At 40.4% G+C, this 13327-nt stretch overlaps 1 protein-coding gene across 3 annotated transcripts in view; it reads right to left on the bottom strand.

Annotated features, from left to right (window-relative positions):
* The window catches only part of serpini1 (serpin peptidase inhibitor, clade I (neuroserpin), member 1), a 40228-nt gene that overhangs the window by 9432 nt on the left and 17469 nt on the right, over window positions 1-13327 (bottom strand). For all 3 annotated transcript variants that reach the window (XM_039756983.1, XM_039756992.1, XM_039756999.1), the window contains exons 6-7: window positions 10765-10862; window positions 4903-5001 (exon numbers count right to left, since the gene is read on the bottom strand). In XM_039756983.1, coding sequence (XP_039612917.1) covers window positions 4903-5001; window positions 10765-10862 — 197 coding nt within the window. The remainder of the gene's footprint in view (window positions 1-4902; window positions 5002-10764; window positions 10863-13327) is intronic.

Below are 13327 nucleotides of genomic sequence, written 5' to 3'. Positions count from 1 at the left end.
GCCTTAAAACTTTTATTAAGAAGAAAATTAAACCTTTTTAAACTGAGGGAAAATATACCAATAATTATTTGTTAAGGATCTCTTTGTATGCCACTGTTGTCATAATCGGTTTGAGTTTCATGGTTTGTTTCAATTACGACAGTATTTGTAGGACTTGTGTTGAAGAGACATTCAGCATCTGTCAAGCGTTGTAAGTATACAACCGGTTTCATCGATAACTTCACATCCAGCTTTTGAGAGTTTAAACATTCATAAACATCAAAGTGTCCACTACTGAAATCGTCACCTGTCAATCTAAGATGTTTAAGAGGCATTGACGGTTGTCGAAAGGTGTAAAATATTTGTCCATTTCGGTACACTTGAAAGCGACAACCGAACAATTCAGCGGCAGCCATCAACTCACATGCAGATGCAGAGGTGAAGGGCTTAAGTATTTCACTCTTATAGTGCTCCTGTGTAGTATATTTATCTCCTGTACCGTCATCAGTCCACACCCTGTACCTGTCCCAGTCATTCAATACATAAGATACAATGTTCCTCCGGATATCAAGAGTGAGCCTGATATGGCCGTGCAATATGTAACAAAGAGAACGGAAAAGGTAGGTGCCATCTCCGGGCATGGAAACTACTCGGTAAGTGATAGTTCTTTGATCGATGGTGATCACCTCGATAGATATGTTAATGGGGGTACGGTTGGAATGATAAAGGAAATGGGTACCTGAACAATGTAAAGTAAGTCTAAAATACCCACACAATAACTATAATCATAATAAATGAACAATAAAACACTGGAGAAGCCGTGGATTAAATAAAAAGGCTGTAGTTATCAGCAGGGAGACGTGAATCCCGTGGCGAAGCAAGGAAGGGAATGTAGAGACTGGAGCGACGGACGGCCTTATATAGGCAGGCAGCCAACAACCTGGGAGGCGTTGGGATGGGGGACCCAATGCCGCCTCACACGGTGACCGAGCTGCAGGCTATGGACGTATATATGTATGTAAGTAGGATTCAGTTACCGTTGGGAACCCGCATATCAAATTTCTTGAAGATGGGCCCATAAATAACAAAGTTGAACCGTTGAAAAGTTCAATATGGCGACCGACAGTGGCATCATACCACCGAAATAAGTATGTATATTGGTTTCGGTTAGCGCAGGGAAGCCGCCTACCAAATTACGTGAAGATGGGGCCATAAATAAGAAAGTTCAACATGGCGGATGTTGTTGACCGTTATGACTGTTACGCGTAGAATTTCGAAATGTAACCTGCTTAACTTTTGTAAGTAATCTGTAAGGAATGAGCCTGCCAAATTTCAGCCTTCTACCTACACGGGAAGTTGGAGAATTCGTGACATTGGAAACTTCAATATGGCGGCCGACAGTGGCATCATACCACTGAAATAAGTACGTACATCGGTTTTGGTTAGCGCAGGGAAGCCACCTACCAAATTTCGTGAAGATGGGGCCATAAATAAGAAAGTTCAACATGGCGGACGTTGTTGACCGTTACGTGTAGAATTTCGAAATGAAACCTGCTTAACTTTTGTAAGTAAGCTGTAAGGAATAAGCCTGCCAAATTTCAGCCTTCTACCTACACGGGAAGTTGGAGAATTAGTAATGAGTAGGTGAGTGAGTGAGTGAGTCAGTGAGGGCTTTGCCTTTTATTAGTATAGATTATCTCATGGATTAGTAGTAAATTCGGTTCTGTCTGAAGTCTAAGGAAATTCAGCCATCTCAGATATTGCTTTAACATAAAAAAAATGCAATCATTTCTAACTTTCAAAGATTACAATAAAAGAAAATAACATTTTCATTGAACCCTCTGCATATGCTCATTAAAACCTGAGTTTATGCATTTTTATCTAATATATTTGCAACTTACAGATGAACACTCACAAACAAAACGATTCTCTTTACATTTCCAGGACTATTACTACTACAAAATGCCAACATTATACACTTTTCTTTACTTACTAAAGTACCTAGAAGCACAAAAGTCAGCATACAGAGCAGGTGACATTTTAGAAAGAAATTATAAACTTTAATTTAATAAGTAATTGACAAACATTAGCAGAATATTTGATTGTGTACTTTTAAATAGTTATAAGTTATTAAACTAGAAATGTATAATTTATTTAAGTGATAATTCATGTATTGGTCACACTTTATAATAGCCTTCATTAATATGTAATTAACAAACATATAAATCGTACTTTGCATCAGTTACAGATTTTTTGCAGTGCCTAAATTTAAAGTTAAAATTATACAGCCATTGTAAATGTTTGTAAAGGTTCAATAATGAAAAAACGTACACAAATTATTACAAAATGTTACCTAGGTTGCACGTGGACACAGTTAGTATCTGCCATAATACCCTTGACTGGCAACTCCAGTATTCGATGGCACATCTATATGCACTGCTCCTCCACAGAGTTGACTAAGTGAACGGTGCCTAACAGTGCTTAACATTCCATGGAGATACCAACCATGCACAGCTGAGCACTGGCATAATGCAAAATACACCAAGGTTAAAAAGATGTACAAGAGTTTCACAGTTCAGTTGTCTAAATACCCACATGAACCCGCAGAAGTAACTGGCTATTTGGCTATCTCAGCATGCGTCCAAGATTTCTTCAAATGTGTTGGCTTAATTTTGCCTTTTTTTGTTTTGTTTGATCAACCTATTGTACCTTCTGGGAGCATTTTAACTATGGCTATTAATGTAACTCTACTCAAGATCATATAGCCATTACCTCACTAAATGTTACAGTAAGTTGGTGGGCAAGGTTCTTGATAAAAGAGCAGTGAAAGAAGAGAATATACAATGAACTGAAATGCTGAAAAGGGTGAGAATTCCAACTGATCATCCCTCATTATGGTATCCCTGAACTTTGCCTAAGTTGTTAAATTTAACAACATATTCTTCTTCTTCTTCCAAATAACAATGTGGACTATCTTTTTCATTTATTTCCAGAAATTCTTTCACTTATGTTTCCACTTTTGAATTACTCTTTTTTTCCTCTGTGTGATGTGATAATTCTTTGGCACTTAGATTTCATATGGTTATTATTTTGTAATTGTTATTCAATTCTTTGGCTTTTATATAAGCATTCTAGCTTTGTGGTAGACATGTTAGCAGCAATGTGTGAAAATCAGGTGTTGTATTGAACACATTTTTAGGCAAAGCATGAAATGTCTGTGTTACTTTAATGTGCAATATATTTTCCTTATGCATTGTATATAATACCTAGGCATTATAAAGAAAGACAAGCCAATTTGTCTTTTGGCATTGCATAGAATGCCTAGGAAATGTTTGAAATTTTAATCATTTCATACTTTGATGTCCCATTTTCAGCATTCTATAGATTTTCTAAGCATTCTACACAATACCTAATTTCACACATTGATAGTAATAGACACATTAGTAGTTATATCTTAGTCCTTTCCTTTAGAGAGTACAATGACATTTTATTCATTTGGATGTTTATTTCAGAGTTACAGTCATAAAAGGTTATGGCTGGTTCATTTTCTGTCATACAGTATGTTAGATTTAAGTTGTGTTTAAGGATCTGTAGTTGAGATTTTAAAGCTGTGTTGCAAACTTGAGGTTTTCCAGTAAAAGAAACTCATTGAGATCATTCATCAAGCCCTTCATTTAACTTCACTCATTTTGGTCTTTAATGTTTGAAGATGATAATTTCATCTAGGTTCTCTCATTTGTTTCATCTTACAATTATGATGTTTTACTTTGCTTGAATTTAATTAAGCAAATTATTAATATACTAGGCTCACCCACCTTTTAAGTTGACCACTTCTTAAGGCAATTCAATATGTAGATCAATTTGATATTTTATACAAACTCATTAATTTGGTTATATTGCATTTGAGTGGTATTACTTTAATACTCGTAGTTTCTGTTATTTTTGTGATGAAATTTAAACTTTTTTTCTATATTGAGGTCGCCCTTTTGAACCCCCCTGATATTTACTACGTGGTGAGGCATTTGTACTCCATCAGCATTAATTATTTCCAGAGACATAATTGTGTCTATTTTTCCAGCGCATCGTGCACAAAAGAAGGGGAACGATGGGAGCACCAGAACTCTGCTCACATCATGTCGCTTCGTACCGCAAGCTGCAAGTAGTAAGTCTGTGATAAGCGGAATACCGCTACGCTTTCCACTCACAGGACGGAAGGACAATCCCAACCACTTTTATATAGTAAGAAAGAAGACGAAGATATTGCACAGTCTGGAGTAGAAAATCATCTTTTACCTGGAAAAACGAAACTATAAATCCCATCGTGCATTGCAAAATGGACAGGGCGTGTGTAAAACTCCGTGCTACTCGCACAGTCTGGAGTAGAAAATCATCTTTTACCTGGAAAAACGAAACTACAAATCCCATCGTGCATTGCAAAATGGACGGGGCGTGTATGAAACTCCGCGCCTGCGTAGCACTCACAGGACGGAAGGACAATCCCGACCGCTTTTATATAGAAGGATTATATTAAACACCAGTACTGCTCTTCACAGAATAACTTGAAAAGTACCAGAGATCCCAGACTGAATTGTTTTAAGTTTATGCTAAAACAGAAGCCAATGAAAACAGTTAGATTCAATAAGATGTTTACCTTTGTATATTTACAAATCATAAAACAGTATCGTACAGGAGTTGCACATTGGTATAAGATTGGGGGCACGTGCTGATTTTAAAGCCTGTTGCCGTACCCACAACATGACAAACCAGCTGGATTGGGACCCACGTGCATTGGATGACACCTCAGCACCACACTGGAACAGTTTTTTTTATCAATTACTGCTAGGACAGCAAAATGACATTTTTGTAAGAATTGTATTCACCCTGGATAGTTTTTATTAAAATAGTATTAAAACATGGTAATACCTGAAGCAGAAGCTCCTTCTGCGCCTTCTTCTGTGACCTCAAAAAATGACTTCTGAACTGCCTTTCCAATGTACATATTTTGACTGTTTCCAGAAGAATCTAAAAAAAAAAAATTAAATTCATTTGTAGACATGCTCAATTTTTCAAACATTATTTAATATAGGGTCAGTACTGTCATATGTACAGAGTACAGTTACATTTAGCCTTCCATGAGCTGTCCAAACATGCAACACATTGCCACTTTCTGGCTCCATGATTAGTGAGTATAACAGCCTTACTTTGAAACTTCAGTCTTCAAATACTGTAAAACTGTCACATTATGAGAATGCACTAAACAAAATGTACAAATAATTATGTGTAGTAAAAACAAATATTATTTTCACTGCAGAATGTGGATTGGTAGGGAACTTTTTGTGATATATTTCAATCAAAATGGTATAGATTTGCCATGTTTAGAATAAATCAAAACATTTGGGGACCAAGAGAACTACTTCATCATCTTCACCAGTATTTAAACAGGAGGTATGCTTCTATGGCCGATGAACAATGAAGAGGGAGTGCCTGTAAGAGGCAAGAAGATAGAGCAGATAATATGTATGGCACATGAAAATATAAGAATACTTCTTCCAATATGGTACCCATTTTCTTTCATCCTAGGTTAATTAATTAAGCTGTGCAACCTACTGGATAACACTGCCAACACATTGGACAGTTGGGTTAAAGTGTTATCTGGTAAATAGTTTGAAAAGGTACCAATTGCCTGCCAACCACCTACCCACTTAGCCTCTCTCTGCTCCACATACAGTAGAATATGTAAAAGAGAAGCTCTATCCTGTCAGCGGGCTGCCCACTGGCTCACTCTCCATTCCTCTGTCATTCTTTAATGGTGCAAGAAGACAGAGCAGTCAAGTAAGTATAAAGCATCTGTTGATGGCAACCTTCATCAAAACTACTGCTCTTTTCACTGTAATTATCGTCTAATAATGGTAGTTGTCTCAAAAGTTATAACACCATTTTCTTTTTTACAGTGACTTAAAACTTTCTTCTACCATATTAGTTAAACAAGGTTTTATCATCTTGGCATCTGTGAAAAATTTTTAGCTTTTGTTCAGTTTTGTTCAGAAGACACATATACATTCTCTTATTCAGAATCAGTTTTATAGATGTTGATAACAGAACAAATGCTTTCCACATCCAAATTTGCAGTACTCTGTTGGTGATTCTCCTATTTTACAAGTTAGTTTTTAATGTCTTATAATGTAAAGTACCACTTTATACTAGCCACAATACAGTGTGAGAGCATTGCAAAAGATGGATTAGTATTTGTATTTTCAGTAAAAAAATGCAACATTGGTTAGTCCAGTCAGAAATTAACCATGTTTGCTACCAAATTTAACTTTTTTACCACTGCCAATTTATTTTTTGCAAGCCACCATACACACACATACAAGTGCTCTGTTTGTTCATTTTTAACAGTCCACTTCCTATAGTGAATTAACATTTAGCTACCTCTGCTGCTCTTATTCTGATTTGGTGATAAACAGTCTAAGCCACTGTATATGTACAGTACTTACTTAGGTCTACGTGCACACTGGGCAAATGGATTGATACAGGCCATAGAATGGCTATTGCGGAACCAATCCTATCTTGATTCTGCATTTGTAGGAAATAGGAGAGCCACGTATTGTAAATCACCGTTTTAAATGTTTCAGAACAAACAGCAACACAGCATAAGAAGATAGCATGAGGTTCACATCCTTGAATAGGGAAAATCTCTGGTGTTTGGAGCACAAAATAAAAACCTAGGTCTGTTGTACACAAAGAAACCTGTGTTAAACATAAAAAAAAAAGTAATGATAAAAACAAAAAAAACATGCTTAGGATTAAGAACATATTGGTGACTCCAGAGAGATAATACCAGTGACTAGCTATCAGACTGAAATGGTACAATGGAGGAAGATAAACAGGGAAGCTGGTGAAGTGACAAATGCACAGTCAGTTTCCTTTTAAAATGGCTGAATCTCACAACAATGGTTTGCCTTCTTAAAATGACATGTATATGCTGATTTGAAATATGTGTGATAAAACATGTGGATAAATATTTGATTACATTTTTGGCTTGAAACATTGACACAATTGCCAGTGGTAAAAAAAAACAATAGACCTTATAAGATGAACAAAAAATTTGCACGCCGTTTTCCCTTGCCTGGACACGGGTCACTGGGGCCCCCCTCTGGAGCCAGACCTGGAGGTGGGGGCTCGATGGCAAGTGCCTGGTGGCTGTGCCTGCACCCATTGGGCACGGTCAGGCACAGCCCGAAGAGGCAACGTGGGTCTCCCTTCCCATGGGCGCACCACCTATGGGAGGGGCCAAGGAGGTCGGGTGCAGTGTGGGTTGTGTGGTGGCCGAAGGCGTGGACCTTGGTGGTCTCATCCTCGGCTACAGAAGCTGGCTCTTGGGACGTGGAATGTCACCTCTCTGAAGGGGAAGGAGCCTGAACTAGTGCATGAGGTTGAGAGGTTCCGGCTAGATATAATGGGGCTCACCTCGATGCACAGCTTGGACTCTGGAACCAATCTCCTTGAGAGGGGCTGGACTCTCTCCTACTCTGGAGTTGCCACCGGTGAGAGGCGCTGAGCAGGTGTGGGCATACTCATTGCCCCCCAACTTGAACCCTGTACATTGAGGTTTCCCCCGGTGGACGAGAGGGTAGCCTCCCTCCGGCTTCAGATGGGGGAACAGGTACTAACTGTTGTTTGTGCATATGCGCTGAACAGCAGTTTGGAGTACCGACCCTTTTTAGAGTCCCTGGAGAGGGTGCTAGAGGGCATACCTTCTGGGGACTCCCTCGTACTGCTGGGAGACTTGAATGCTCATGTGGGCAATGACAGTGAGACCTGGAAGGTCATGATTGGGAGAAACGGCCCCCCCGATCTGAGCCCGAGTGGTGTTTTGTTATTGGACTTCTGTGCCCGTCACAGATTGTCCATAACAAACACGATGTTCAAGCATAGGGGTGTTCATATGTGCACTTGGCACCAGGACACCCTAGGCCTCAGTTCAATGATTGATTTTGTGGTCATGTCATTAGACTTGCGGCCACATGTCTTGGATACTTGGGTGAAGAGAGGGGCAGAGCTGTCAACTGATCACCACCTGGTGGTGAGTTGGCTTCGATGGTGGGGGAGGATGCCAGTCAGGCCCGGTAGGCCCAAACGTGTTGTGAGGGTCTGCTGGGAACATCTAGCAGAGTCCCCTGTCAGACGTAGCTTCAACTCCCACCTCTGGCAGAACTTCGACCACGTCCCGTGGGAGGTGGGACATTGAGTACGAATGATCCATGTTCCGTGCCTCTTTTGTTGAGGCGGCTGACCGGAGCTGTGGCCGTAAGGTGGTCAGTGCAATCGCCAAACCCGTTGGTAGACCCTGGCGGTGAGGGATGCCGTCAAGCTAAAGAAGGAGACCTACTGGGCCCTTTTGTCCTGTGGGACTCTGGAGGTAGTTAATAGGCACCGACAGGCCAAGCGGAATGCGGCTTCGTTGGTTGCTGAGGCAAAAACTCGGGCATGGGAGGAGTTTGGGGAGGCCATGGAGAAAGACTTTCAGATGGCTTCGAGGAGATTCTGGTCCACTGTCCGGCATCTCAGGAGGGGGAAGCAGTGCAGTGTCAACACCGTATATGGTGGGGATGGTGCACTGCTGACCTTGACTCGGGACGTTGTAAGTCGGTGGGGGGAGTACTTCGAAGACCTCCTCAATCCCACTAACATGCCTTCCAATGAGGAAGCAGAGCCTGGGGACTCGGAGGTGGGCTCCTCCATCTCTGGGACTGAGGTCACCGAGGTGGTCAAAAAACTCCTTGGTGGCAGGGCCTCGGGGGTGGATGAGATACGCCCGGAGTTCCTCAAGGCTGGATGTTGTAGGACTGTCTTGGTTGACACGTCTCTGGGTTGGCAGACCGGGGTGGTGGTCCCCCTCTTTAAGAAGGGGGACCGGAGGGTGCGTTCCAACTACAGAGGGATCACACTCCTCAGCCTCCCTGGAAAAGTCTATTCGGGGTTTCTGGAGAGAAGGGTCCATCGGATAGTCAAACCTCGGATTCAGGAGGAACAATGTGGTTTTCATCCTGGTTGCAGAACAGTGGACCAGCTCTACACCCTTAGCAGAATCCTGGAGGGTGCATGGGAGTTTGCCCAACCAGTCTACATGTGTTTTGTGGACTTGGAAAAGGCATTCGACCGTGTCCCTCGGGGAATCCTGTCGGGGGTGCTCCGAAAGTATGGGGTACCGGACCCCCTGATAAGAGCTGTTTGGTCCCCGTACAACCGGTGTCAGAGCTTGGTCCGCATTGCCGGCAGTAAGTCGAGCCCGTTTCCAGTGAGAGTTGGACTCCGCCAGGGCTGCCCTTTGTCATCGATTCTGTTCATAACTTTTATGGACAGAATTTCTAGGCACAGCCAGGGTGTTGAGGGGGTCCGGTTTGTTGGACTCAGGATAGTGTCACTGCTTTTTGCAGATGATGTTGTCCTGTTTACTTCATCAGGCCGTGATCTTCAGCTCTCTCTGAATCGATTCGCAGCTGAGTGTGAAGCGGCTGGGATGGGAATCAGCACCTCCAAATCCGAGACCATGGTCCTCAGCCGGAAAAGAGTGGAGTGCCCTCTTAGGGTTGGGAGGGAGATCCTGCCTCAAGTGGAGGAGTTCAAGTATCTCGAGGTCTTGTTCACGAGTGAGGGAAGAATGGAGTGTGAGATCGACAGGCAGATCGGTGCCGAGTCCACAGTGATGCGGGCTCTGCATCGGTCTGTCGTGGTGAAAAAGGAGCTGAGCCGTAAGGCAAAGCTCTCAATTTACCAGTCGATCTACGTTCCTACCCTCACCTATGGTCATGAGCTATGGGTAGTGACCAAAAGAATGAGATTGCGAATACAAGCGGCTGAAATGAGTTTACTCCGCAGGGTGTCTGGGCTTTCCCTTAAAGATAGGGTGAGAAGCTTAGTCATCCGGGAGGGGCTCAGAGTAGAGCTGCTGCTCCTCCGCATCGAGAGGAGTCAGACGAGGTGGCTTGGGCATCTGATCAGGATACCTCCTGGACGCCTCCCTAGTGAGGTGTTCCGGGCACTTCCAACCGGGAGGAGGCCCCGGGGAAGACCCAGGACACGCTGGAGGGACTATGTCTCCCGGCTGGCCTGGGAATGCCTTGGGATACTCCAGGAAGAGCTAGAAGAAGTGGCCAGGGAGAGGAAAGTCTGGGCCTCTCTGCTCAAGCTGCTGCCCCCGCGACCCAACCTCGGATAATAGGAAGAGGATGGATGGATGGATGGTTGGACATTGACACATTTGGTAAGTTTTAAGGGTTTTCTTTACAACAGGACTCCGGGAACCCATCACTTGCATTATAAAGGGTGATAACGGGCTAGCTATTTTTTTTTTATGTATAAAATATGCTTGGCTTTAGAAAGAAATTTTATTTGGCAAACTAATATGTACAATGATTGTGTAAGAAACAACTGACTTTAAAAAAAAAACTTACCTTTTAAGAGGAATATGGTCATAACATGAAAAGAGTGACAACCACATTATTACTAAACACCACCAAATGTACAGTACTTGCAATTTTTTTTGTTATGTGCAAAGCTGTTTCCAGTTCTAGTCTTCTTAGACAGGCAAAGATTTCAGTTAGTTAATGCCAGGAAAATATGGTATAGGAAATTAATTAATCTACAAAAATGTCAGGAATATGAGGTGCACTCTAGTTCCAGTATGTCTAAACAAAATGTTTATGTTATGGACAAGTTGTATTTAAAAATGGGGACTTCCTGCTACATAGGGAAGAGAATAAAATTCTTTGCCACACTTACCATTAAGAAATGCAAGATTTGCCCCTTCCTCAAAAATTTTTCTAACTCCAAGTTTAGGTAACTGATTTTTTAAATCAATTTTTTGTTCAACTTTGAACCTGTAAAAGCAACAACATAGCTCACTTAATGTATATAGCCTAATTACTTCACTAAAATTTGCTTTATAGTCCTTAATACTGTTCTTCAGGGCACACAAAATGTGGATTAATCAATATACATAAGAACATAAGAAGACTGATAAATAACAGAAGACCATTAAGTCTATCATGCTCAATACCTAAGTTGTCTCTAAATCTCACTCAGATATTTTTTTTAAAAGTTGGCAATATTTCTGTTTTAACTACAGTACATGACACTATTTTTTTCTGTGTCCACAACTCTTTGTGCAAACAATGTGCATCCTGGTTTCTATCTTGAATGTACTCATTTCTACCAGTGTCTGGAAGAAAACAGTTCACTAATTAATCCTTAATATTTAATTGAAAGAATTTTGCAGTGGTGGTACTCAGTCAATGTCCAAGTTCTTAATAAATTACAAAAAAAATTGTTTGCTATTTTATTTTCCCTTTTATCCTCACTTGTTTTGATCCCTTGGTTGTGACCATTTTTGCTAACATTATCTAAGATCAACTTTTAGTTTTGGTTTTGTCTTTTTGTTATTTTTGACTTTCTAGTAATAGACCAGTTGTACTGCTTTGATTACTTTTCATTTTATTTCTATCATATTATCTCCTGGCCCTTTTCTCAAACTGTTATTTTTGGAACAATCCTAACTTTTTATCAAGGTAGTTTATCAGTGCTGCAATGTCATTGTATAATGGTACACAGAACTGGACACAGTACTCCAGATGAGGTCTTAATAGCACATAATGTAGTCTGAGCATAACACTGATTTAAATTTAGCAGTTTTTACATTATAACGTAACACTTGATTTGCATTTTTAATTACTTTTGTATACTGTACAATAATATATCAATGTAAATATCTAAAATCCTTTTCAGTGGTGGCTTACTCTAACATGTACAGTTCAGCCAGTTTTGGAGTTTATAATTAATGTTCCTGTTGAATATGTGTAGATCTAAACAATGTCTGGGTCATTTTGAATTGTTTTCATTACAGCTTCAATATCTGAATTCCCATCAAATTTAGTGTAATATGTAAATTTCACAACTTTACTAACAATATCAAAATTAATACCATTAATATAAATGAGAAAAAGTTATGACTCTACTGATGACCTTCTCCCCATGTGGAACATTCTTCTCTTATCAGTATTATTTGTCATTGGCTGATTAACCAACTTGTTATGTTGTATGATTTGGATTTGTTCTTCAGTTTCCATTGTAACAGTCTTAACAGGGGGACTTGGGGGGAGAGAAAGACAGCAAGCTTTTGCTAATTTATCCTTTTAATCCTCATAATAATGAGTGCCAACGTAACAATAGGCTTCATGGCCGGGAAAATTGGAAATTAAGGTCAAAGCTGTCTTATCTTATCTTAAGACTACAAAATGACAACAAAAGTTCAGAAGAAATGTCTCCATGACCGAACAGTTAACTTTGTCAGCTGGAATGTTAAAGGTCTGAATCAGGAATTAAAGACAAAGAAAGTATTCTCTCACCTAACAGGTCTAAACGCAAAAATAGTATTTTTACAGGAGATCCACTTATTAAGCAAGAATCAGTTTTGGCTATACAGAGACTGGACTAGTCAAATATTCCATTCCTGCTATACAAAGAAAACTAGAATTGTTGGAATTCTTATACATAGAACAGTCTCATTTGTAGTATCAGAGTATCTGATCCTGAAGGAAGATATGTGATTGTCATGGGTAATTTATTTAACTGTAAAATAAATGACTTTGATAAATATCTATGTACCCAATGTGGATGACAGGGACTTCATCCAAAATGTATTTGCATCCATTCCCAATATGAACACTCAAAAAATTATAATGGCTGGGGACTTAACCTCATGCCACAGGGGCAATGATTTCTAACATTGCAAAGAAAATTACACAGTTTGTAACTGATCACAACTTATCAGACCCTGGGAGATTTCTAAACCCAAACTCAAGAGCATATTCCTTCTACTCACAAGTGCATCACTGTTGCTCAAGAATTTATTATTTCTTTGTATATAACAACTAGCCATGTGCGGCCAACTACATTGCGCGTGTTAAAGTTGTCTGTGAAGGGCTCCCTGTTTAAACGCGGCTGCCAGTCGTGAACTGGGCCCTTCGTCGCACAGCATTATGATTTTTTATAAGGGAAGCAAAATTATAAAAGAAAACCCTTGGATATTGATTCGATAGGAACGGCCTACTCGGAATCACTGTCCGAATCATAATTATGTGGTGGTGTAGGAGCATTTCTGCTTCTGTCCGTTCACAGTCCGGCTCATTTTCATGACGCTGTCATTTTCTCTCATGATCTCTTCTCAACCTTTCTCCAATCTCGCAGTTTGCTTTGTGGCAATCCGAAGAGTAAGGCAATATACACGGAGCAATGGTTATAAAAGGGGGACACATAGGTATCCAGGCTCTTTAAAGCATAAATAGGG

Source organism: Polypterus senegalus, chromosome 1, assembly GCF_016835505.1.
Source record: "Polypterus senegalus isolate Bchr_013 chromosome 1, ASM1683550v1, whole genome shotgun sequence".
Classification (NCBI taxonomy): domain Eukaryota; kingdom Metazoa; phylum Chordata; class Cladistia; order Polypteriformes; family Polypteridae; genus Polypterus; species Polypterus senegalus.
This window is presented reverse-complemented; position numbering and strand designations above follow the sequence as displayed.